This window comes from Gavialis gangeticus, unplaced genomic scaffold, assembly GCF_001723915.1.
Source record: "Gavialis gangeticus isolate Ggan-Ray unplaced genomic scaffold, GavGan_comp1, whole genome shotgun sequence".
NCBI lineage: Eukaryota > Metazoa > Chordata > Crocodylia > Gavialidae > Gavialis > Gavialis gangeticus.
Genome location: NW_017729031.1, coordinates 105,006,190 through 105,031,401, shown reverse-complemented (window position 1 = coordinate 105,031,401; position 25,212 = coordinate 105,006,190). Strand labels below are relative to the sequence as shown.

The 25,212-nt window shown below is 38.9% G+C and overlaps 1 protein-coding gene across 2 annotated transcripts in view; it reads left to right on the top strand.

The window, feature by feature from the left end:
- NBEAL1 (neurobeachin like 1) overlaps positions 1-25,212 on the top strand; it is a 166,548-nt gene that overhangs the window by 47,997 nt on the left and 93,339 nt on the right. Inside the window, exons 7-18 of one of the 2 annotated variants that reach the window (XM_019523491.1) lie at positions 3,641-3,726; positions 5,833-6,139; positions 7,088-7,194; positions 11,557-11,643; positions 13,086-13,169; positions 14,228-14,326; positions 14,448-15,028; positions 17,208-17,340; positions 18,336-18,455; positions 19,524-19,827; positions 21,178-21,263; positions 22,205-22,294. In XM_019523491.1, coding sequence (XP_019379036.1) covers positions 3,641-3,726; positions 5,833-6,139; positions 7,088-7,194; positions 11,557-11,643; positions 13,086-13,169; positions 14,228-14,326; positions 14,448-15,028; positions 17,208-17,340; positions 18,336-18,455; positions 19,524-19,827; positions 21,178-21,263; positions 22,205-22,294 — 2,084 coding nt within the window. The remainder of the gene's footprint in view (positions 1-3,640; positions 3,727-5,832; positions 6,140-7,087; positions 7,195-11,556; positions 11,644-13,085; positions 13,170-14,227; positions 14,327-14,447; positions 15,029-17,207; positions 17,341-18,335; positions 18,456-19,523; positions 19,828-21,177; positions 21,264-22,204; positions 22,295-25,212) is intronic. The other variant, XM_019523492.1, reaches the window with a different exon arrangement.

The window sequence follows — 25,212 nt, the reverse complement described above, 5'->3', positions numbered from 1 at the left end:
GTCTGTGGGGTGGTGGGGGTGGCTCCTGCTGCTGCGTGCACCCTGGGAGGGCATGGGGGGGGGTGTGCCCCGGAACTCCGTGGGGGGCAAGGAGGGGACTGCAGCTGGAGTTGGGGCTGTGCCAGGCTCTTCCTGGCATATGGGGGCTGCTCTGGGTGGGTGGCAGTGGCATTGGGTGGAGGGTTTTGGGGCAGCTACGGTGAAATTTGGCATGGTTGCAGCCCACCCCTGTAACCCTCCTCCTAGTGCTGCCGCCACCACCTACCCTGAGTGCAACCCCCCACACGCAGGGAACAGCCTAACACAGCCCTGACCCCAGCCTGCAGCTGCAGCCCAGCCTACTTCCCCTCCTGCCCCCCATCCCATGCAGATCCAGGGTACAAGTCCCCCCACCCCCTGTGCCCTCCTAGGGTGCATGCAGCAGCAGGAGCCCCACTCCATGCCCCCCAGATGAGCTGCAGATCCATCCTGTGCTCCGCCCTGCCCCGCCCCAGGTGGGCAGCCCCAGCCCTCTCCTCCCTCACCGCAAGGGCTTTGATCTGCCCCCCCACACCACTTCCTTCTCCTTTCCCCATCTACCACAGCAGACTTACCAGCTGCAGGCAGCTCTTCAACCTGCCAGGCTGTGCTCCTAACTGCCTGCATGCTGTGCTGCGGCTGCATGAATGTACAGGCATTTATCGGCCAAATTATTAGCCACATCAGGCTGATTTCTGGTGCAATCAATTTTCTTTATATCAGTGCCAATCTGATATCGGCCTGATGTATCAGTGCACCTTTATGGCAAAGCTGTCTGCTGGGCTGCATGCTGCATGACCCCCTCCCTGTCCAGCATCTGTACTGAAGACTCTTTGCTTCTCTGTCTGAACTTCTGTACAGGTCAGTTTTTCTCTCAGGAAAACAAATCTGGGAGAGCTGTGCTGGATGGTTTGATTGTGTGTACACACCCTGAGTCTGTTTGGTGTCGTCTTTAGGGCTTATCTATGCATGAAGGCTAAGTACAGACATTTGGGATGTTAGGGGGAAGTTAAATCAGTTAAAAATGGCTGCCTGATATCAGGTAAGTCAGGATGGGGGATTAGCGGGGGGAGGGGTGTGCAGCAGGCTGCTGGGGGAGGGGAGGGGAGGGCTTGCACCATGAGGGGAGGAGGAAGGGGCTGGGGGGCAAAAATTAGCCCAGTGTGGGAGAGGGGGAGGAAGGGGGATGAAAAGAGCAGCCCAGGGACTTGGGTTAGTGGCTGGGTTTTCCGAGTCCCAGGGCTGTGCTGGGAAAGGGTACAGAAGTTCTACGCCCTGGTTTGTCCAAAATAAAATACGTTTGATACTACATATATCAAGTTTATCTTAAACCAGGTTCTGCAATTTTAAGACAATTTTGTGTAGATGGAAATTCTGTACAGTTACCGGTTTAGACGGATTGCCAGTCACTGGATTGGGTCAGCACTGGGACGTGCTAGGTTTAAACTGGGCAGCCATTTTGAACCTGATTTAATCTCCCCAAGTGTCTGTATTTAGCCTAAATGGTTTTCAGTACAGCTATATAGGCAGAACTTCCTAATGGTTTTACAGCATATATCATTGAAAGAGTTTTTTGCGGGTGTAGTTTGTACCAGTTCCCTGAATGAAATAAGTATTCTAGGAAAGTAGATTGTGGTGGTGTAACTGCATTCACATTAGGACTCTTGCCAGCATAGATAGATAGGTGTGTTGGTTTAGGGATTTAGGGCTTATTTTTAAGACTGATGTAGCTGTACTGAGAAATATAGGTATGGATCAAGTCTTGATTTTTATTTTTGCCTTCTAAAACAGGGTTTTCACGATCCTTTGTACCAGTGGTTTCCAAACTGTTCTGTGGAATAGATCATCAGGGGTTCTGCAAACAGACCAGCCATAGCAGGCCAGGAGGCAGTGCAGCTCTATTGCTGGGCTGGGTCATCTGGCTCTGCGTCAGCTCACATGGCCCAGGCAGCCGGGGGTAGGGGGTCCATGGTAGAAGAAGTGATGTGAAAGAGTTCTGTGACATTAAGAAATTTGAAAACCACTGCCTTATACAAATCAGCTTATCATGTTACGTGGAAACCCTTTTTGCTGCATCTGTGAAGAAGAAAATATTTATATCCTTTATATGATTGTGAGAAAAGGAAACGTGAGTAGTGGGTGCTTTTTCCCTCCTTTTGTCCCAGCTTTGAGAAATTTATCTCTGTTCACAACAGTGCTACAGCAAGTGCTTAAGTTCCATTGAAGTTATTGAGGTTTAAGCATGCACTTTCCTGCTATTATGGATTGGGACAACAATAAACATTCCTGTGACATTTCTTTCTGGTAGCAAAGTAAACAGATTCTTGTAAACAAATCTTAGCTGTTGTCCAGGTCATTAAGCATCCATCAGCCTTCCTTGAATAGATGAAGCACTTCTGTGTTTCTATATCTCTCCTAAAAGGCTGAAAAGAAACTTGGGTACCTGTTATGGCTCCCAAGTGGTTAATAGTAGTAATTTGCATATATAGCAGAAGGCTTAGGGATATCAGCTTGGTCATGAGCACAAATTACTTATTTAAGGGTGGGGTTCTATTCTAAAGACTTATCTTTTGGAAATGATTATAGGTAATTTTTTCCTATGTGGCAACATACACTAGTTTTAAGAGTTTGAGAGAGTGCACAGAATGAGAAATACGAAAAAAAAATGGTAGCTATTTCTCCATATTCTTTTGAAGTGGGGTAATGCACACAGAAATTTTTTACTGTGTGCACAGAAACATTTAGTTGGGCACAGATGTAATTACTAGACTATAGCACTTTTTCTTTTTTCTTTGTTTTTTCATTTCTACCTTTTGCGTGACTATTCAAGCTTTGTGAAAATGACGTTTTAACAGTGTTGGCTTGTGTTGTTACTGAAAGTTTCTCAGGGACTAATTCCAAACATAATAATCCATTGTGGCTTTAGTTGAAGCTATATAGGTTATTGCTATAGCAACAACTTCCAGGTTAATGTTTATTGCTAAGAGAAATTCCTAAGGCTATTTGTAAATGGTTTATGTCGGGTATGGTACAAACAAAGATGAAGGACAATTAACTTTCAAGAAACTATTGCCCGGAAGATTATGGGCCTGTGCTTACTACTATTGGAGTCAACAAGGGTTTTGTCCCATTAACTTTGCATGTAACAACAATAGGCAATGGGTGCTTAACATAGCTGCACTGAAGTCAGGGAGAGAATTTGTACCTTGGATTAGACTTTATATGTTTGAATACATTTCTGTTTGCAGGAGTCCTTGCATATTTTTAACAGAGTTAGAATGAAGTAAGCATCTAATTAGAAATTTTAGTATAGATCATCAGATGAAGTAGACATGTAGCTTTGTTGATTTCAGGGGAACTATTGTAGTACTATCAGTAATGCCCCCCTTGTACTCCAATCAAGACAATGGACTACCCCCCAACCCCAATGCTGAACTGCAGGAAAAAAACCTTGTCTTGGATTTAAGCAAGTCTGGTAGTATATTGGTGAAACTTTTTAAAAGCTTCTCTGTAACAAAGAATGAAGATTTTATGTTGTGCTTCTATTTTCTTTGAAGGGAAGATATTGCAATGTTTTCTTATTTTGGGATATGCAAATTACTTTTCCTTTTATTTCAAACAGAATGCTTTCAAGAAAGTGAGCATCTTAAGGAAAGCCTTAAATGCTGCCTGCTACATCTCTTTGGAGCTATTGTGGCTGGCGGACAGGTAAGGACAATATTGGAAACTGTTATTAACTAACTTAAACCTGTAGAATTCAATTTCTGTTCCACATATAAGATCTATAGTTTTGGTTTTATAGGGTATTCATCAATATACAAAGACTTATTGCAGAAAAGAAGACTATCCACACTTAAATGTGAATTATTTCTTCACTTGCCTTACAAGGATTGGAGGCTCATTGTGCTAGGTGGTATATTAACACTTCCTTGCTGTTGGAAATTGCTTCATGCTTTATATACATGCAACGGTGTAAGCTTGCATGTGTGTGTTTGTACATAGTGCATATACTTTTAAACTATCATGTGACAAGAAAGGGTACAGGAAATTATTTGAAACTGTTCAGTCCATACAGTTCTAGTCTAATGATGCATTAAATCCCAGTATACAAATAGATGTAGCTTATGTGTATGTACTCAGATTTAGGGGGTAACTGTATCAGTGGGAGGTTCTCATTGATTGGAAACTATAGATTCTCAAAGCACAAGATTGTCAGTAGACTGAGTCAAATTGTACGTGAGTCAGTAAAATACCTCTGCTGGACCAAGAACATGATTTTCTCTGTTGGCACAGTGAGCATAATGTTCTAACCTAGAGGACTACTTGTGTGTGACCACGTGCCAAGAAATTTAGAAGAGAATATAAGAATAGACTGCAAATGCAATAGGCCTCCACTAAATCATCAAGTTTAATATTTCAGAGGAAGGCTTTTGAAGTGTACCTGTGCTTCATTGAGGCTTGTGCTAAGGTAGTGTAAGTGGCATTAAAAGAATAAGTGAGGAAGACTAAGAATTATACAAATCCCTGAATTGTATTTGATTTAGATGCGAACACCCTGTGAGAAATTTTTGGGGTAATCTTTGGAAAAATGCTGTTCTCTAAGCATCAGAGAATTTGCCACGAGTAAGCACCATTGCTGTTTTTTAGTAATTGATTATCTTTTGGAAGTTTTATTTTCTCTGTGCAACTCTGGTCTAGTAAAATCTGACTGCAAATTGTAAGAACATATTATCTTTGTTGGCAGACTAATACCAATTTGAGTTCTATCCAATTTAGTCTGTAAAAGGTTACCAGAAGACATTTGAGAATATCTATATGGCACAGTGCAGTCCTGTGCAAAGGTTCCTAAAGTAGCTCAGAAAGAGTGAACTTGAGTGCTGGAAGCATTATAACCACATTAATATGGTACTCTGTCCTACAAAAATTGTGGGGGGTACAAAAATGATGAAACTATAACTAAAATAAGATTCCATTTAATCTTGAAACTTGTAATAACCCTTTGACTGAAGAATATTAATGTAAAACCAAAGAAAGGGGTAGAGAAATGTAGACGTTGAGATCTGGAGGGAGCATTAATCATCCACATTACATATAGTACAACAATTTCAAAATTGTATAAGAATGCCAGGAGTGTTTATTGCTTATTTGATGTGCAGTTGCACATAATACTATTTATTTATATGTTTATTATATTTATATGTCCCTCTTGCAAACAAAGTTTCAGAGCATCTTACAGTAAGACAAAATAATTTATAAAAATGTAACCTATTAAAATAAAACTAACAAAACAAACTCCCCAAAATACCGTGTGCACACACATCTAAAATGGCATATACAAATAGGTCTGTTTTCAGTTGCTTGGTTTGCCTTGTCACTCGTGCACATACATGTTAGATTTTTTGAAAATTTTGTTCAGCATGTTGACTTGTTTTGTTTTGTTTAGGTGATCTTGTATACATGTATCAATAATCTGAGTGTAAGTCCATTCATTAACAGGTTTTTTTCATTTTATGTACATTATGTACTCATGCTATATAGACGAAAACCCTGTTTTTTCCCATAAATGTTCTTATTGAAGCTAATAGTTCTAATCAAGTGATAAGAGGACCAGGATTTGACCTATAACCTATGGTGATCAACAGAATCAAAGTTGAATATTGAGGTACTCTAACAGTGATCTTATTAGTACCATTTTTAGTAGAGTTCAAAGTACTTAAGTCAGGGAATTCAGAAATCAGAATTGTCATTGTAACTATTTGGAAGGGACTTGATGCTTTTGATTTAAGGTACAATTGTTTTTATCATGTATTTCAGAGAAATGCTCTTCAGGCGATATCTCCTGCCACCATGGAAGTCTTGATGTGTGTTTTGGCAGACTGTGATACCTGGGATGATAGGAACCCTGAGGAAGTGAATAGGAAGGCAGAGCTGACTCTTAAGTGCCTGACAGAAGTAGTGCATATCCTTCTGACCAGCAGTTCAGACCAGCGACAAGTTGAGACCAGTAGCATATTGGAGAACTATTTCAAATTACTTAATTCAGACCATTCAGCTTTGCCTAACCCAAGAAGATCTAGACAGTGGGAGAGCAGATTTATAGCACTACAGATCCAAATGCTCAGTGAGTGATACATCCGTGTAATTCCTCCAAATCTGCTTAGTTAATTTTTTAAAAAAGAAATAAAACAAGTAGAAATATAATTGTTATATGAAACAGAATATTGCCTTATAATTTAAATTGATTCAGACACATTCCATTTTGCTTTTTCAAGAAAAGAAGTGAAAAAAAATTAAGACTTCATTAAAGTTTGGCATGAGGATGTTACAGTAAAAATCTTTTAGGTGCAAGAACCCCAAAATACAAAATAAAGATTAACTGGTCTGCGTGTATGCTAGCCTTTGGTAACAGCTTATGTGCAATAGTATTTTAAAGACTGCGGTTAATTTTTGTCCCATGATACAAGAATAACTGGTGTATCATATACTTTATTAAGGTTTTGAAGTTGTTAGTGTTGTAAAAGGAATCATTAAGACAATAGCTTTAAAACCATTTATTGTAACCTATTTGGTTGGTATTAATTTTTTTAAGTTGTTGAAGCAGAATGTGAAAATGTAAACTAAAACATCTCTAGCCCCAAGCACTTTTAATTTTCTCAGTATTTTGAGAGAAGATTGAGATGATACACGATGCTGGCAAAATAGGACTGCACTGTAATGTTGAGGCATGATTTGCTAATGAGGAAGCAAATATGAGCATATGCGTTAAATACAAAAAACATGCTGCTTTATGCTTGTAAACAACAGTGATTTTAATCCGAACCCAAAGGCAATTGAAGATGTTTGGTTGCTGAAACTTCATTTCTGCTACATTAAAATGTTCTCTAGACTTATTGGTTTATGCACCAATTCACTTACTTTCATCAAAACATTAATAATATTTGACTGTAGTTTGTAATACAATGTATTTTGTGTGCTATGTGTTTTTCTTTTTTATCAAATGGATATTTTAAGGAAAGCAAATTAAAAGATTAATGTACTACTTGTCTGATGTATTTTTTTATTTTTATAGACACCATCACAGCCATGTTAGACTGCACAGACAGGCCTGTTCTACAGGCAATTTTCCTTAACAGTAACTGCTTTGAGCATCTCATCCGCCTCCTGCAGAACTGCAAGGTAAATTTCTATTATTAAGAATATATTCTTTCTTGTAACAAAGTGCTTCTTGTGACAGTGTAGCTACATTAAATACCTTTGTAATTCATTCTAAATTAGACAAAATTCTACGGAGTACACACATGAACAAAATCAAGTCCTGGGTCTGTTTATTACCATTGTCTTGGAGAATGTTTCAAAAGTTTTGAATAATTAGAATTTTATGTAGTAGACATGCTCCATATCTTCTAAATACATTTGAAGCAGAGACTGCTTAATAGATGTGTGCAATTTTAGCTTTCTTTACATTTTTAGTTTGGTATCGGAATTGATCTTTCCTGCTATGAGTATGTCACTGAGAAGTTGCTTATAACGCTTACCAGATGGAGGACTGAATTCTAATTTTAGGGATACATTTTTTGTGTGGTTTTTTTAAAAATTTTTTTTATCCAGTCTGGTGTTCAGTTGCAAATATTTCAAACTACTTGATTGCAATTTCAACATAGCTGAACTATATAAATTAACCTAAGCTGTTACAAAATGCTCCCCTTGGATGCTGTCTTCTTTTAGATGGGACATGAATATTTATGCAGTTCCAGTATTAATCCCAGATGTCAATTAATTGTAAGCCAGTGCCTGCCACTGAAGTTATTATGCTGTCCTAAGATTCATTTTCCTGCAACAAAAATGGGCAAAAATAAACACTATGAACCTTTTAAGAGTTTTGTATTTTTTCGGTTGATGTGTCTGTATTGAATGTTTTTTAAATAGTTTAATGCCAGCCACAATATGTGAATTATTGTCCAACGTTTCCTCTAGTTTATTATTAGGAAGTATTTTAAATACAATGTCCATGTACTAAGTATTGTCTCAGTTAGCTGTGATGTATTTTAATGAAAAGCAAAATCCCAGATGCCTTCAGGAGAACCATACTGGGGTTTTACATAGTATTTGCAGTTTTAACTTCTGGTTGAAAATACTGTTTGGTCTTTCCATATTGTTTCAGCGTCCCTCTAGGAACATACTCATTTCTGTTCCTTTCACTCTTTACTAGGCTTCTGTAAAATAATTATTTAGTTTCTAGCCTGATTCTTAAACTATCAGACTACAGGTGATTAGCTGATTCATGTGGACACTAGCTCACTTCTAGGGTTGAAGTTGTATTGACTTCAGGGAGAACCGGAGTAGCCGGTTTTATTTTTTTGTGCGTGTGTTTCACTATACAAAATTGTCACCAGACAATTGAATCATACCCTGTGGGCATGTCTAAGTGCATTACTTCGCAGTAAATGGAAATAGGCCACCATCTACATGTGCAGGCATTTAAAAAGCATTAACATTGTGTGTGGTCTAGCTTGTGACTATAGTTAGTCCCAAGTTGGTCCACACGCACAGTGTTACTGCGCAGTAAGGTGTCTGCATGTGCATTACCATGCAGTAATTAATCAGGCATAAATTTGATACTTACATCATGCAAGTCGGCGTAAGTCGTCATAGTTACTGCGTGACAGAGGCATGCACATGTAGATGCGTGCCTGTACTGCACAGTAATTTCAGGTTACTGTGCAGTAAATGTGCACATGTAGATGCACCCTGTAATTTTCACTACTTTCATACTGAAGTGGTTCTTACGTATTGACATTTTGTATACAGTACTACTTAGCCTTTTCTAAGACAATGACACTTTTTTTCCCTTCTAAATACAGTACAACTGTCTTCAAAGCCAGACTGCAAAGATTAAGTCAGTTTGAGGCTGGCAGTTTTTGTGCTGAACACCTTTGGCAGCCAGGCAGAACTTGTTAAACATACTTTTTTTTCTCATCTGTGGCAATCTGCCAGACTTCTGTATTCACTTGCATGGCCCTATTATGGATAATAGAATCAGTACACCAGAATGGCATTTGACACACTAGAATAAATTATCTCTTGTAAGTCTGGACAGTTAGAGGCTTTCATGGAGGAGAGTGAATAGGAGCTGAATCACAATTTACTTCTGTTGGTGTTTTTCCCAGAAGTTGAGTGTTAGGAGGGGCAGTCAGCACATATTACTGATCTTATCTCAAAATTGTCTACAGCTTTTCAAATCCTCTTTATCTGCAATTCACTTAACCTTAACTGAAGCTTTTGTATCTTATGCAGAGCCACTTTCTTTTCATTCTGCTTTGGCTATGCACCCAGACATTAGCTCTGAATTGATCAGCCAGTTTAGGGATTGATCTAATATCTCATTTAATTGAGAATTATGGCTGTCACCTGTAACATTTGGGTAAAAGGAGGTGGTACTTGGATGTTGAGAGGGGTTTATCTATATGCTAACGACATCTTATGTTACCACTTCACAAATCTAGAACTTTGTTATTAGGTATCCTCCTTAAAAAAGGAATAGGTTTGGGGAAGGGCAGTGATCATTATGCCTTCTTGTATGGTTGCTGAAGAAAACATTTTTAAGCTAATATTCTTCAGGGTGAAAGAATTAAGGGCAGAGGGAGCACTGTTTATGAGCATTTTAATACATATATAGTTTCTAAATTTGATTTTTTTTCCCCTTTCTACAGAACTATTATGGACAGTCACACAATAACAAATTGCAATCATTTTCTTTTGTCACACCTGTCCTTATTTTCTGCTCATGGTTTTATCTCCAATTGCTAATGCTATAACTTCCTAAACATATTATAGTTATTCTTCAGTGTCACCAGGGATTTAACTGATTTAATCTTGACAAATGCCTTTCAAAGTGATCTGTGTTTTTGAAATGTGTTCTGACACATCTGTCATACAAAGTAGCATATTTGAGTGTGTTCAGTGTTTGCCCTTGAATACAGAGTGAGATTCTTTACTATGAGCATACTTTCCAGTGGGTGTGTCTATACGTGCAGTTAATTTGAGGCAATAAACTCTGCAACAGTTTGAGCCAGAGTAAACTGCTTCTGGGCACAACATCTACACATCTGTTTAATCACAGTTAATTTCTCCTCTGCAAGATAGTACTGTCCCTGATAGTACTATTTTACAGTGACTCCACGATAAGATAGTACTGTCCCCGATAGTACTATGTTTAAGCAGTGTTATTTAGTTTGCTATAGCTAATACTGTTGTGTGTAGATGGTGATGCTTTACTCTGCAGCCAATTAGTCTACTCCACAGTAAAGCACACATGGCCAGTGAGTACAACAAAAAGTGATTTTTAAAAATAGTTTCTTTCAACTCTGTTTTCTGTTGGGTGTTTTCTCTGCATTAAGTTGGCACTCCTGTGTTTCCAAATGTCCTTTTTAAGTTTATGATTAGGAAACCCATGGATTTCTAAGAGTCTCTTGAACATCAAATCTGAAAAAGCAGAAGAGAGCAAAGCTTTTGTTTGTTTTGACTCCACTGCAGTCATTTGAAGAGCAGAAATTGCCACACTGAAAAAATGACTGCAACAAGCAAGGGTTAGCACTCTACAGCCTGCAGAAGCTTTAGATCCAGTCTTCAGACCTGGGTTTTTGATGGCATTTGGTGGAGCGGTGAGGCCGTCTCTTCATGGTGCCACAGGGACAAACACCAGCTGTGGGAGCTTTCCCTGTGCTGCTGTGGGAAAAGTGCTGGCTGTGGGCAATTTCCCTATGCCTCTGGAGAGAGGAGTGGTGGCAATGGCAGAAGGGTCTTGGTGCCTCTGCCCACTGCTGACCCAGGGTGGATCATTCTGGCCTGCAGCTGGAAAAGGTTGCCTACCCCTGGCATAGAGATACCTGTGTCATCTCGGGCATCAGTGACTGTCTAGCCATGGTAATGTTGACCTCAGAGCTGCTGTGACTGTAATGAAGACAAGCCCTCAGTTTAAGTTCCTGAAAAATTTACCATTCTCCATCCTATCTTGAAGATTATATCCCCAGAAAAACGTCTGCCATTGTTACCTCAAGATTATGAAATCTATAGCAGTTGGTACCTGTGCTCCTTATAGACAGTAAAACTAAATTAAAAAGCTAGGAGGCATCTGTATGCTTCTCTGTGTCTTTCCCATTATTAACGCTATCCAATCTTCTTTCTTTAAAAAAAAAAATGTAGGAGTCTGATAACCTCCTATCCTGCATCTTGCTTTCCATTAATTTAAGAACACTAAGTCAGTAACAAAAACAATTTATAATAGCACTGCTTAATTGTCTCAGCAATGACATCTGTTGATCTGTTTCTGAAAAAAAAAATCTAGTAAATATTTAACAATGGTTTGGTGTAACCTTATTAATAGAAGAATTAATAAACGACTAATATACATGTGGCTCACCCGTGTAAGATTTTGCAGGTTGTATATGAAATATAATTTCATGGCAGCCTTCCCAGCTTTGGCTGCTGGCAACTATTTAATGCTCCTCTTTCCATTATTTTTGTCTCTGTTTCTAACAGCTGTTTTTAAATGCTAACAATAAAGTGGCAGACAAGAGTGAAAAAGACCTTGCCAACAAATTACTGACAGAAATGAATGAGGACCAGGTACCTACACAACTCGCATTTTGCTTCAGTTGAAGTTCAGACACAGTCCAGTCAGTGATAAAAATGATTCCTGTACTTCACCTTAACCATCCTCCTTACACTGCTGCAGCAGGATGAAATTATGCTGCTGCACAGATGAGTATTTGTTATCACTAACAACTAATCTTTTAACTGTACAGATAGGCTTCAAATTGCAGACTTCAAAAACACATTTATTCCCTGATGTGCAGCTTTTAATCTGAGGAAGGTGAAGTACATGAATAAAATTGAAATATCAACACTATCAACCTGGTGGTGATTTCACTTTTTTCTTGTATGCTTTTTTTCTTAGCACTGTGGTGTATTGGGTTCTGGGGCTTTGTTTGTGAATCTCTATGGTTGTATTTAATGTTCTGATTCTGATTCTGTGCTTGTTTTGTCAAGAACAGATGTTCACAGTACAATGGACAGGCTGAATCTGGGAGGTGGGAAGAGCCTGTTTTGAGTTTCCATTAGCATAATGGAAAACATCAAATGCAGATTCTTATTGTATCGCTTCTTATATCAGCATAAAAGGTTTTACTGAATCAGAGATGCTGCAATGCTAAATGCAAGGAAGGACTGCAGTCTAGAAAATCTAATTCTGATAAATAGCCAGGGCTTTTTTAGAAACTCAGTGTGAGGGTAAACATATAAACATTTATTCACCTAATGTTGTCTTCTCATTTTGACTTCTCATTGTCCAGACATGTCTGATATATGATACTATTTCAGTGGCTGTCATGGAGTCTGTTCATTGGCGCCATTTTGCCAGTCAGGTATATAAATTGACCTACTGGTAGAGTGGTACAATATTTTCTGTTCATAAAGCAAGATGCAAAAAATCTCAAGATTCAGAAATATTCACAGAAAAAAAAGGGAACGAATTTGTAGCTCAGTTGGTCTGGAAGAAGTGTATTGACCACCGGGTGATATGATAGTTGATGAAATCAGTAGACTGTACTAGTATAACTTATCACTTCTGTGTGTTGCTCTGATGTGCAGGAATCTGCACTAAAAAGAAAATCTGTCAACCCCAAGCTGGTTAAAGGACTGATTGCAGAACTTGAGTGTTCTGCAATGCACATATGCTAAAAGAATTTATTTAATTTCTTTTCCTCCCTCCCTTTTGAGGTTGTCCATTACAGCATGAGGAAAGCTTGTAAGTTTGTCTGTTAGACTGTTGATCTGTAATGTGTGTGAATGCTTCTCCTCTCCTGAAGTATGTCGCTAGTTGTCTATCATAATGTATCCTCTCTTGTAGGTTGGGCTGTAATGAAATCCATGTTGATGGGATGATGATTTTGAAGCATGTTTAATTAATTTAACTCTTGTTTTTGATCCTGACTGAGGTGCACAGGGTATCCAGCAAAGCAGAATTATAGTTAATATTTGTTTTTAATATTTGTTTCTTGTGCTGTCAGGTGTTTCAGGGGCAGCTAGACTGCTTGGCAGTTTCTACCATTCAAGCCCTTACGTCAGTGATGCACAAATCTCCAGCTGCTAAGGTATGTATACACATACACTGATCTGTTTATGATAGCTCTCGTCTCATTTCTTGTTCCATTTTTTAAATATAAAATGTTAAAGAAATGTTGTTTTATTATCAGCATCCCTGGACACCTATATTGTCTTATTTATAGGATTTGGTAGAGGAAGAATAAGTGGTCAGGGCATGCTTTGTGGTGGCAGTCCTGGGTGCTATATGGATGCATTGTAGACAAGTATTTAGATCCTACAACATTTTTTGTGGAAAATTTTCAGCATACTATATTCCCCCTCTTACACATGCACTCTGTTCTATATGCACATCACCTAAAATCCTGCATCTGCTAAAATATTTATGCATTTAATTTTTTGAGCATTAGTACATAAAGCAATCAAAGCAATACAGAAATAGTGTATTCATTTAGCAGGATTTATTTGCTGTTCATTGACTGATAGAGATTTGTACCTGTTTAGGTTTCATAGTTCTTGAGAGGAGTTTTTCAGTGTAAAAGTAACCAATTTTAAGAATATTTTTAAAATATTTTTCCATTTACACACATTTCTCAAATGTTGTTCTTTCAGAAAAATATTTCATTCAGATTTGTCACTGAATACTTCATGTGCTGAACCTGTACTTGTTTTGGTTTTTTCAGCTTACGTGCTAGTTCACCTTGAAGAAAATTGTTTTGTAATAAATTTGAAAGGATATGGAAATATATGAAAATGGTTATGTTGTTACATTTTTGTATTGTAATGATTAACAGTTATATTAAAATTGGAGTTTTTTATGGTGTAGTGGTAAGTGAAATGTAGCCTTGCTTTTTAGGATATACTTCTGTTGTAATTTGCCTGCTAGAATGAAAACTTTCATTAAGTTATGGCTTCTTGAAGCCACTTTATAGAAAAAACAAATTATATTGATTTCTCTAGGCGTTGCATCAAGATCTGAGGTATTTTTATAAAGGGTATCCTAACACCTGAATTATTTTGGCTCTAGTATTTTGTTAGATTAAATCTCATTAAGGCAGACAAGCCATTTGAGCCTTCTTTTCTAATGAAACTCTTTTTTAATCTTCAGGAGGTCTTTAAAGAGCGTATTGGTTATGCACATATATATGAGGTACTCAAATCTCTGGGTCAGCCCTCACGGGAGTTGCTGAAAGAACTTATGAATATGGTAAGATGGGCTTATTTTGAACGTTAACCCGAAGGGTTACGTCTCTTGGATAGTTTTTTGTAGCATTATTTTATTTCAGTAGAACAGTAGCTCACCTTTTGAGTTCTCTGCTCTTTCCTAGGCTGTTGAAGGTGATCATATGTCTGTTGGACTGTTGGGCATTAGTAATGTCCAGCCCTTATTGCTGCTAATCCAGTGGCTTCCAGAACTAGAGTCACATGACCTACAGATCTTCATCTCAAATTGGTTGAGGCGAATTTGCTGTATTAACAGGCAGAGCCGTGCAACGTGTGTCAATGCAAACATGGTCACCTGCATCATTGAGACGTTAAACTTTCACTCTGCCCTCCACTGCACTTGTGCTGAGAACATGATTGCCCTTCTAGGTTCTTTGGGGAGTCAGTCAATGAGCTCTGAAGAACTGCTTCAACTAATACGACTGCTGAGAACTGATGAACCAAAAGAGCCTCACCCTTATGTCATCCCTGTGATGCGTGCAGTTCTGGCAATGGCTCGGAAGCAGGGCCTGGACAGTGCCTTGCAATATTTTGACTTATCCCATAGCATGGCAGGAATTGCTGTGCCACCTATTCATAAATGGCCAGGCTCTGCCTTTTCTTTCAATGTTTGGCTATGTCTCGATCAGGACCAAGCAACTCCTGGCCTTGGCAGCAAGGGTGGCAAGAGGAAGCAACTGTACAGGTATACTTGCAATGATTACTTTGTGTGGTAGAACAGTTGTGGGTAATCTACTCCCTGTTACATACTTGGTACTAATGTTCACATTTGTATAGCATTTTTCATGCCAAAATACTCTTTGTTTGAGTTTGTAAATGGCAGTTGTTATGTTGTCCCAGGGCCTTCAGAATAAATTATTCCAGCCCCAAGTATGGGAAGGTGTTGCCAGACTGGCAGGCACAGATTGTCTTGAAAACACAAAGTAAAACTCATCATGTATTATCATGAGCTGATTTAACAGAAAGTAACTTAAGATTTACACATGCCGATTCACCACATTTGTATATCTCACAGTGATTGCTTTATCCATCCACTCTCAGAGTTTAGTTTGCTACAGGAATACTAATGCAGACTTACAGGACAGAAACACCCAATTCTATAACTGTGTATTCAGGTTAAATCAGAAGGCTAAAATACTGCCTCCCACAAGGATTGCAGGATGCTTTTTCCTATCTGTGAAAATAGGGGGGAAATGGACCACTTATTGGGCATGTAAACATGTATTAACATGTTTCCATAGGGTCTAACAGGTCATAAAATGCAGCTAGTTCTAGTGAAAACTGCAGCTGGAATTGCAGAGGATAATGTTTAAATTTGTACTTGGCCAGGACACCAGAGTTAACCCTCTTCTTTTGTGAATTTTATCAGGAAATAATACCTTCCTTTTTAATGACCAGAAAGTTCAGGCTTTGATTTTATTTTTGAAAATCTAAAATGCTCATTTTCCAGTAGCACAGCATCATATAACATGTTGGGTTATGAGCACAGCACTACTTGGTGAAGAGTGCCATCTGCTGAACTCCCAGCACCATTTCTTGTATATTTAAATGCAGACCCCTTCAGTTTTTGAAATCTGATGGGATTACAACATAAGATTGAAGAGATGCATTTGGATTTGGGTTTAATAATGCTAGAGTAGTAGTATTGGTCATTAAACTGAATTCACAATGAGTTGTGTCTTCTAATGAGTTGATGGAGTTAGTGTATTGTATGTGATACCATATGTCTGCTCACTGGTTAAGGATTGTTGTTGTTGTTATTTTAAGCTTACAACTGAGTTAAAGCATGAAAAGACTGACCTTACTGCTATCTTCGTGCTTTGTGGTCTCTGTGCATGTTGTAGCTTTCATTTCGTAGGAGGATTATGCATTGGTAGAATGCAATATGATCATAGACAAAATGTCTCTGCTCCATAATAATACTTACATTACCTCAGCTGCAAGTCTGACAGTATTTCTTAGTATGTCTTGAAGACTGCATTAGAGTTTTAACATAAGAAAAGCCAACAAGCCTTCCTATTATAGATAAAGCTTATATTGGTATAAAAGTACATTGCTGATATAGCTTATGCTTATGTAGGTTTGGCAAGCGAAATAAACTGTACTCACAAAAGTACTTGTTTGCCAGTTTAGGGCAAGCCCTAGGGCTTTTGTCTGTATCAAAATTTTGCATCAAAAAACCCATCCAAAGCCCAAACTCTACATCAGTAGTTCTCACCCTTTTTACAGTCAGAGCCTCCCTCCAAAACCTTTTTTGAATTTGACAGCATCCCCAGTTGAGAACCACTGTTGTACTGCCTCTGCTTACCACAGTGGTTCTCAAGCAGGCTGATGTCATATACGCCTGCCTATATATTAGGGTTATCTGATAAACCTTAAGCTGGCAGGCGTAGAGGCATAACAAATTAGTTGTGTGCCTAAGCAAAACTCTGCTGTACCCTGTGGGGCTGCTGGGTGGGTGGGGAAGGAGGGTAGTCTTATCTTAATAGCCCTGGATGTCCCTGCACTTGACCCCTCCAGCCTGGCCTGGCTCCTCTAGCCAAACCGTGCTGTAGCTGGAGCACATGCTCTTCCTCATGTCCACCATCATATAAAAGAGGGGGATGGTTACCAGCTTTTTTGAGAAATTTTGTGGAATGCTTTTGGCTTGTTTAGTATTCCTTGTACCTATGCTATTGACTTCTCTTTGTTAGTTTTAATGAAATGGCCCGTTGAAAGTCCTTTTGTTAAATAGTCCATTAGTGGTGATAGAATGGTTTCAGCTGTGCCTATTTTTGCAAGTTTTATTCTGAATTATTGCGCAGCTAGATTGTTTTCCAAACTTTATTGCACTGTATTCCATTTTTTTTCCCTTCATTCTGTAGCTTTTTTACAGGAAGTGGAATGGGGTTTGAAGCCTTTATTACCTACTCTGGAGTGCTGGTGGTTGCTGTTTGCACAAAGCGAGAGTATGCAACAGTGATGCTACCAGACCATTGTTTTTGTGACTCTCTCTGGGTAAGACCTGCTTCTTAAGCCCACTTGGTTTAGGACAGAATAACAAGTAGTTTTAATCTTTATATTGCATAAGGACAAATTCCAGTTCTAAGAATAGGGCACAGTCCATGTAAGTAGTCTGTACTTATTTAGCTCTTAGAGATGTGTTTATTTGTATATTTATGCCAAAAAATTTTTCTAGTTTGTGTTAGACTGTTTAGAGCCTCTGTGTGTACATCTGTGTGTCTGTCCTTTTTAACGTTAAATCTCACGGAATATTAATGTCAGGGAGGATACTTGGATGAGTTAATTAGATAGGGTCTGTAATGTTTACTATGTGTATTATCTATGATATGATCATGCTAATGCTCTAGATATTTAAGTTCTCCAAGAACAATTCTTACATGTGACACAAGTGTGCCTTTGACTTCCTTTTTTAAAGAAGGATATACACAAATGAGCGGATCTTTGGGATGGGTTTTGGAAGCTGGGATATATTTTAGGCTCTTGTTATGTTTATACACTATAATTGAGTTCCAAGTCAAAGACTTTGAAAATACAAATGTGTTACTATGTTGCCATTCTTCTTCCTTCCTATATATGAGGATTCTCTTATATTATTATGAAAAGAGTCAGCTCTCTTTTTATGTACATTTAAGGAAATCCTTGACTGAAATAAAATCTTCCTAATTCTGACAGAAAGAACCTTTAAAATGTTGCCCAACTAAACAAAATATTGGCAAATTATCAGGAGACTAGAGAAAGCCTTAGCAAGTTTTTTTGGGGGTGGGGGAATCTTTTATTTTTTTTAATACATGCATTTTTGTATTACTTTTTTTTTAAAAGAAGTATTTGATTGGTATTTAGTCTCATCTTCGAATTATGCTATAAAAGTTTATTTGCTGCTATGATTTTTGTCATTCATTTCATAGTGAGACAGTTGAGTAGTTATAGAATTATTTGACTGCTTTTTAATAATGTCCTAATTAATTCTTGTTGTTATATTGCTAAACTAGCACAATATAACTATTGTTCATGTGCCTGGAAAAAGGCCCTTTGGTCAAAGCCTTGTCTACATTTATGTCAATGGACAGCAGAAGGTATCTGCCCCACTCAGATTTCCTGCAATGAATGAAGTAAGTCAGTCCTTCTCATCATATCTATCCATTTTCTAAAATTATCTCCTATAAAAATATTAAATAAAACTGAGAACTAAAACGAAAATGGCTTGCTGGTGATTTAAAAAACCATGGTAGAAACCAATTAGCAGCTATTGCAGTTTAAAAATATTTAGGTTAGTGTAGCTCATCCCCAGGATGTCTCTTGTTTAGCAGTGGATCATCTCAAATACAGCTTAAAAAATAAATAAATGTTGACCAAGAATTCTTTACTGATCCCTATTCAGCAGCCTATGTAAAAGGAGTTTATTCCAGGTTATGTGTTTTTTTTCCTACTGCAATCAACTGAGCATTATCACAGTTAGCATCAATGGTGTCTCTTTTTGGCAGTTTTGCAGCAGAAGATGTTCTGATGGTGCACAACAGAAAAATAGTTCCCACAGTTAGAGGTCGTTCTCTTTAGTACTTTAGCACTCAAAGTGAGAGTAATGTTGTATAGGCTGTTATCTGTGCTGTCCTTGGTTAGTGGATATATTTACAGGAGACAACAGTTTATGGTGGTGTTAATCTGATCATTTCTACAGGCATGAATCAAATTCACTTGAAAAAGCACCAGTCAACAAAATGTCAACATGATTTATAAAAACAAATGATACAGAAAAATAAAATATGTGGATGTTCTGTCAATGTAGTCTCTCCTCTTTGTGGAACAAGTCAGTGTTAAACCTGGATTACAATATTATGAAGTTAAATCACTACTCTCTTTTAAAATTTAAAGGAAAGAAGTTAGACAAGTTGGAAGGCCATTTTGTGCCTGAAGGTTATCCAACATCTATCCCAACTCTGTAGTTAATCCCATAAATTATATTACCAAACAAATCATGTTGCTTATATTTTGCCTGGACCATCATGGCTACAGTGGCACTACAATTTTTCAGTCAGACAGGTCTGCCTTCAATATTTCTTGGATTTAGTTAAACTTAATTCCATTTTTATATAATTGATTTTTGTGGAAGTCTTGGGGATAGTTGATATTTTTCTGCAGCATTATTTACTATTATTTTTTCCTTACACTTGCATTTCCAGCCATTTACTTCTTGTTGCATTGGTTCAGCTGGTCAGAGGACAACTACTCCACCTCCATCTCAAATACCAGACCCACCTTTCTCCTCTCCTGTTCTGCCTCATCGAACATCACTAGGTGGGATTCTTTCCCCAGCAAGCTGGGGTGGGCTACTTACAAAACCAGAGCTGATCACCAAGATGATCTCAGCAGGAACCCAGGATAGTGAATGGGGATGTCCAACATCACTGGAGGGCCAGCTTGGGTCAGTTATCATCTTCCATGAAGCACTCCAACCCTCTCAGGTGAAAGCATTATATTTAGCAGGTAAGTGGTCACTGTGTTGATAGCATTACTGAGCTCCAGTTATGGGTCGGGACTCCGTTGTACTATACGCTGTTCAAATGTATAAAAAAAAGATGGGACTGATTTAAAGAATATATCATATTGGTAAGAGTGTGCAGGTATAACAGTTCTGTGAAGATAGATATAATTAATTATTGGCTCAGTTTCTAAATCCCTCCGATTTTTAGCTGTAAGTTAAATGTATATAATGTATATAAACTCCAACTATGAGTCTTTTCAAATTACTTCCCAACATATTAGCTTGTAAGTGAAACTGTTCAATTTTCTTGCCCTCTTTAAGTCAGTTAAAGATAGTTATTCATCTTTGAAGATTCCTCTTTAGGAACTATATTAGCAATTAAAGGAGAATTTTTTTCTCCATAACTTTTTGATAATGTATTTCAAGCATATCTTAAAAACTGAGGAGGGGTGAGGGACTTTGCCTACATGACCATTAGGGGTGTGCAAAATAGGCCCTGTTTGATTTTGGATTCCGATTCGGCCTGAATCAGCAACAGTGATTCGATTAATTGATTTGGATCAGTCCCAGATTCGATTTGGCTGAATCCGAATCTGAAGATTCGATGCAGATTCAGAGAATTAGCATTTGAACATAAACACAGCTTTAAATGTTTTTTTCTACATACCTCGAGGTACCAGCGCAGCTTGTGATTGATGCTATGCTGGGGCGGATGGAGCATCCCACAGGAGTGTGAGGGGGCTCTCCACATGCTTGGCAGTGAACCCGGGTCTGCCAGGGAGTGTGCAGGGGGGCCCCCCTGTGCCCCCTGGGCTCAGGGGGATCCCGGGTGTCCTCTGAGACTCAGGAGGCACCAGTCGCTGAGCCAGGGAGGTTTGGGGAGGGTCCCCAGTGTGCTCCCTGAGGGACCCAGAAGTGGAAAGAAAGTGCTTCTGATCTACTTCTGGGTCTCTGCCGAGCACGCTGGGGAACCCCCTGCGCTTCTGTGGGATGCTTCTTGTGTCCCAGAATTGCACTGTTCACGAGCTGCCTGCTACCTAGAGGTATGTAGAAAAAACATTTAAAGCTGTGTCTATATCCAAATTGTCAAATTATTCTGAATCTCTCAGAATCGATTTGCAGGGTTCTGATTCAATTTCGACAGATTAAAGGGTCCTCTGATTCAATTCCAATTTGGAGATTTGGCCACCAAATTGGGCCAGATCTCTGCTGAATTGAATTGGGGACCAAAGCTTTGCACAGCCCTACCAGATATATGGTTCAAGGTGTCCTGGAGCTTTAGCAGTGTGTAATGTATATATTTTATATCACTAATATTAAGATCTAGTGTGTTCTTTAAAAATATTTTACAGGTCCAAACTGCTTGACTCCATGGAAACCCCAAGAATCTGAAGTAGCAGATCTGCTCAGTAAAGTGCTCCTTCACTATATACCCAAGGTAGAAATGAACACATGATTTATTTTTAAGGACACATTCTAGACAGTAATTCCAAAAGTGGACATACCTTAAGAACATATGAAGTACCTTGCTGGATGCACTGGTCTATCTATCCAAGAATACTTTCTCTGACGGTGGCAGAAGTGGATGTATTAGAGGAAGAGCGTTAAACCAAGTATACTATCTAAAGCAGGGCTATCCAACTTCTGGGCATCTGGGGCTCCCCTCCCCCCTGCTGGTCCCATTTGCCAGGCAGGCTCTCCAGCAGCCCCTTCTCACCATGCTACATGCACAGATTACTCGCCTACTGTGTGGCACATACAGCTAGGGAGGAATGGTGCAGTTGTGTGGCTGAGAGGGAGGATGACTGTGCATGTGGCATGTACATCTGGAAGAGAAAGGGAGTTGGGCTACACAGCACTACTCCCTGCCTACCCCTCCTGCCCCCAACTACATGCACCAGCCAGCTGCACTGTGGGCAGTCCAGTTTCCTACTTTGCCATGAATATAGCTTGGGCACTCCAGCTTCCCTCCCAGCCACCACAGGAGGAGCAACTGGGGAGAGGGTGGGTGGTAGCCAGGCAGGAGCCCACAGGCTGCATGCCTACCCTTCAGGGACCGTATATGGCCTGAAGGCTACCAGTTGGACAGCCCTGGTCTAGAGTGATCTAGAGTAATTTGTCCCATAGTGCTCTTCCTGGCATTCACCGTCATTAGTTTAGAGATATCAAATAATACATCTCTGACTTATGTTCTTAAAATATAAAAATATATTCTAGGTATCCTATGTCATTGAAGTCTTGCCTTTAGTGTTACTACAATACCATTTTGTTTCTTACTGTATTATGCCATATATTTTATGTAAATATATACAAGTAATTCAGAAACTTTAAATTTTTCAGCAGTTACGTTGAAGCTGTTTTTTTCCCTTCCTCTTAAAGGCCTGCAGAACTCCAATCTGCCTTGACCTGTCCACAAATCTTTTACATGGAAGGTTAACTGGAAACAAAGTAGTGAACTGGGATATCAAGGTAAATGCATAGTAAATCAATGCAATGTGATATAAACGCATACTGGTTACTTGAGGAGTGCTAGAAGTTGCCATTGTATCAGAAAGTTGCTAGACAGGCTTTTTTCCCCAAGAAGAATTAATTATAGAGCTGTAGCAGAGTTGCAGTAAATTTTAGGAAAAGTATGGAGGAATCCTACTAAAAGTCATCATGAATAATGTTTTAAAACAAAATTTAAATATTAAAAATCTGTGGTGAGCAAATGGCTTCTGCAGAATCGGCCCAGTTCATATATTGTGTATTTTGAAAAAAATTCAAGAATGCTAGCATGCTGTATTATTGCCTAATAATATTTTAGTATTCAGCATCAGTCCTTTACATATTTAAGTGACTTATGGACATCAATTAATATAGTCTTCCATGTAGACGAGTTCTTTTTTCATGTTCCTTTAGCTTCATAAAATACCCTAAGGTAGCGGTCAGCAACATTTCAGAGCCATAGGCCCAGCCAACCCAACTCGGGTGCAAGGTGGGTCAATGTTCCTTTTCAGCCACCACCACCACTGCTGCTTCCTGCTGTTGCTTGTTCCCACTGCCTGGCTGTGGTGTGGATGCAGCTTCCCACTGTCCACCTCCAGCGCAGTTCCTCATTGCCAGCCCCAGTGTGGGCAAAACCACCTGCCACCAGACCACCATTGAAGCCGATGAGTCAGATCCAGTTGCTTGTTGGCTGGATGTTGCTAATCCCTGCCCTAAAGATCTAAGTCCTGCAAATCACTGGAAAAAGGAAGGGATCCACTTAGTGTGCAGCAGTTTTAGCTATTATGTTCCTGTTTGTCATCTTGTTCACTAATTTACCCACCAGCCAACTCTGTAGCACAAGCTAATTTCAAAGGTTAGAATCAGACCTGGTGTATGCATGAGTAACTCCATTGATTTCTAGTGACTGAGCTGGAATCTTTTAGTACAAACTAATGAACAATGCCTTAAAGAATTTCTTAGTTTTGCAGGAAATACCGTTTCACAGTATGTTAAGAATGAATACTTGAACAAATAAAATGTGAGCTCTCTATAGCAAAGACAAAGTTCAAACTCTTTTGAAAGACTCTTTGTCAAGAATAGTGTACATATAATCATAGTTATTCTCCACTGGCATGCCCTTTCCTTTTCACAAGAAAGTATTGTAGGAGTATGGGCTTTGTGCAAGTTGGCAAATACTTCCCTTTAAAGTACAGGCACTCTTGCTAGTTAATGGGGTAATGTGATTCACATGAACGGTTTGATAATGATATAGTGTTGCTATCCTTACCTGATAGAATGTGGGTTTGACTCCACTGCCTCTGTGGGAATTTATATTTAGCAGAAGTCTGTTGAGTTGAACACGTGTAGCGTTTGTTTTAAGAGAGAAAGAGAGTAAGCACTTACCTCCTGGGGTCTTTCAAGAAGCTCCAGAATGAGGAGAATGTAAAAAGATGGTTGTGAACATCCTTTAGGAGTTCTTTTTGGCTAAAGAGATGGTGCAGCTAATGCTCTCAGACTTCAGACATGTTTCCTGCTTGTAAATTATTAGGCTTTAGTTTGTCCCCATGTGAAACATGACTACGCTTCCTCATATATTTACCCCAAGTACAAAAATGGCCTATCCAAAAGCAGCATTTACTTAGGTGTGAAAAATAAAGGCTTTTAAAATAGGATTCTGCAGGCTGAAGACAGGGACATTTATGAGGAGGTATGGGGTTCAGAGCAGCAATGAAGGAATTAATGGCAGTAAAGAGATGGGGAGACAAAGGATGAGAACACCCGTCCATTCTCCTCTTTCCCTCCTCCCCCACAAAAAAAGCTTCTGTTCCCAAACAGGTTGAAGAAAGAGAGTAATGTCCCTGTCCAGTACCCAAAAAGAAGAGGCAGATACACACTCTGTTTTTGCATGCAAATGTGTAGACTGTGTCCCTGAGCATTATATTTTAAGACATTTTTTTTAGACAAGAAGAATTGAGGTTTTGAGTAGATTTTACTTAGCAAGCCAATATAGAAATAAATTTGATTAATATTTTATTTCAATTTAAAATTTCTGAAATTGGAGATTTGAAAAGGATACTATTAAACTAAGAAATGTTTGTTTGTTAATTTGTTAAACTAAGGGCTCTGGCAGGCATTACACTTATTGTGTAATTAACATAATAATCACTGAATAAACTACTACATGCCACACATTCAGCCATTTATCCCATGATAAATTTAACATGGAACATCCTTGTGGCTGGTTTGTATCGTGCTTTAATTTAAATGTGTAGCATGCTGGGCTGCATGGCATGGCCTTAGCATGCCACAAGTTCAAATTAAAGCATGCCCGATCCCCAATGCTTTAGGAATTAAATATAGCTGTAGTAATTTGCATATAGAACCCATAGATTTGTTTCATCCAGATCCAGAATTGATGCATATTACCTTTTTTGAAACTGTTGCAAGTTTTTGAATAGGTACTCCATTAGTACCAAAGGATATATAGGATAATTAGCCCCCCACTCATGACTGGAGGGGGGCAGGGCAAGCTGGTGTGGCTTTACCTCATGGAGCCACACTAATCATATGTGACAGTCTGAGATAGGGAAGTAACAGAGGGATTCTGGGTGAACTTTTTAGGGCTCTGTTTGCTAGACATTTAAGGCTGGTGAAGAAACAGGACTCATTGGAAATGGGAAAGAAAAGTGATGGAAGTGAAGAGAAAGTAAAATGTATTCAGTATGGTGGCTCACCACGACTTGTAAAAGAGTTGGCACTGAGGAAGACTGTGTGCACTAAGATTTTATTCAGGTGGGTTGCACTAACCTATACTTGTGGTAGCTCCCCATCAGGAGACTTATTTGGCTGGGGAGATACTATGATCATTCTTGACCTTGAATGACTCGGTGTACTTAGAGCATGGGTGGCAAAATATG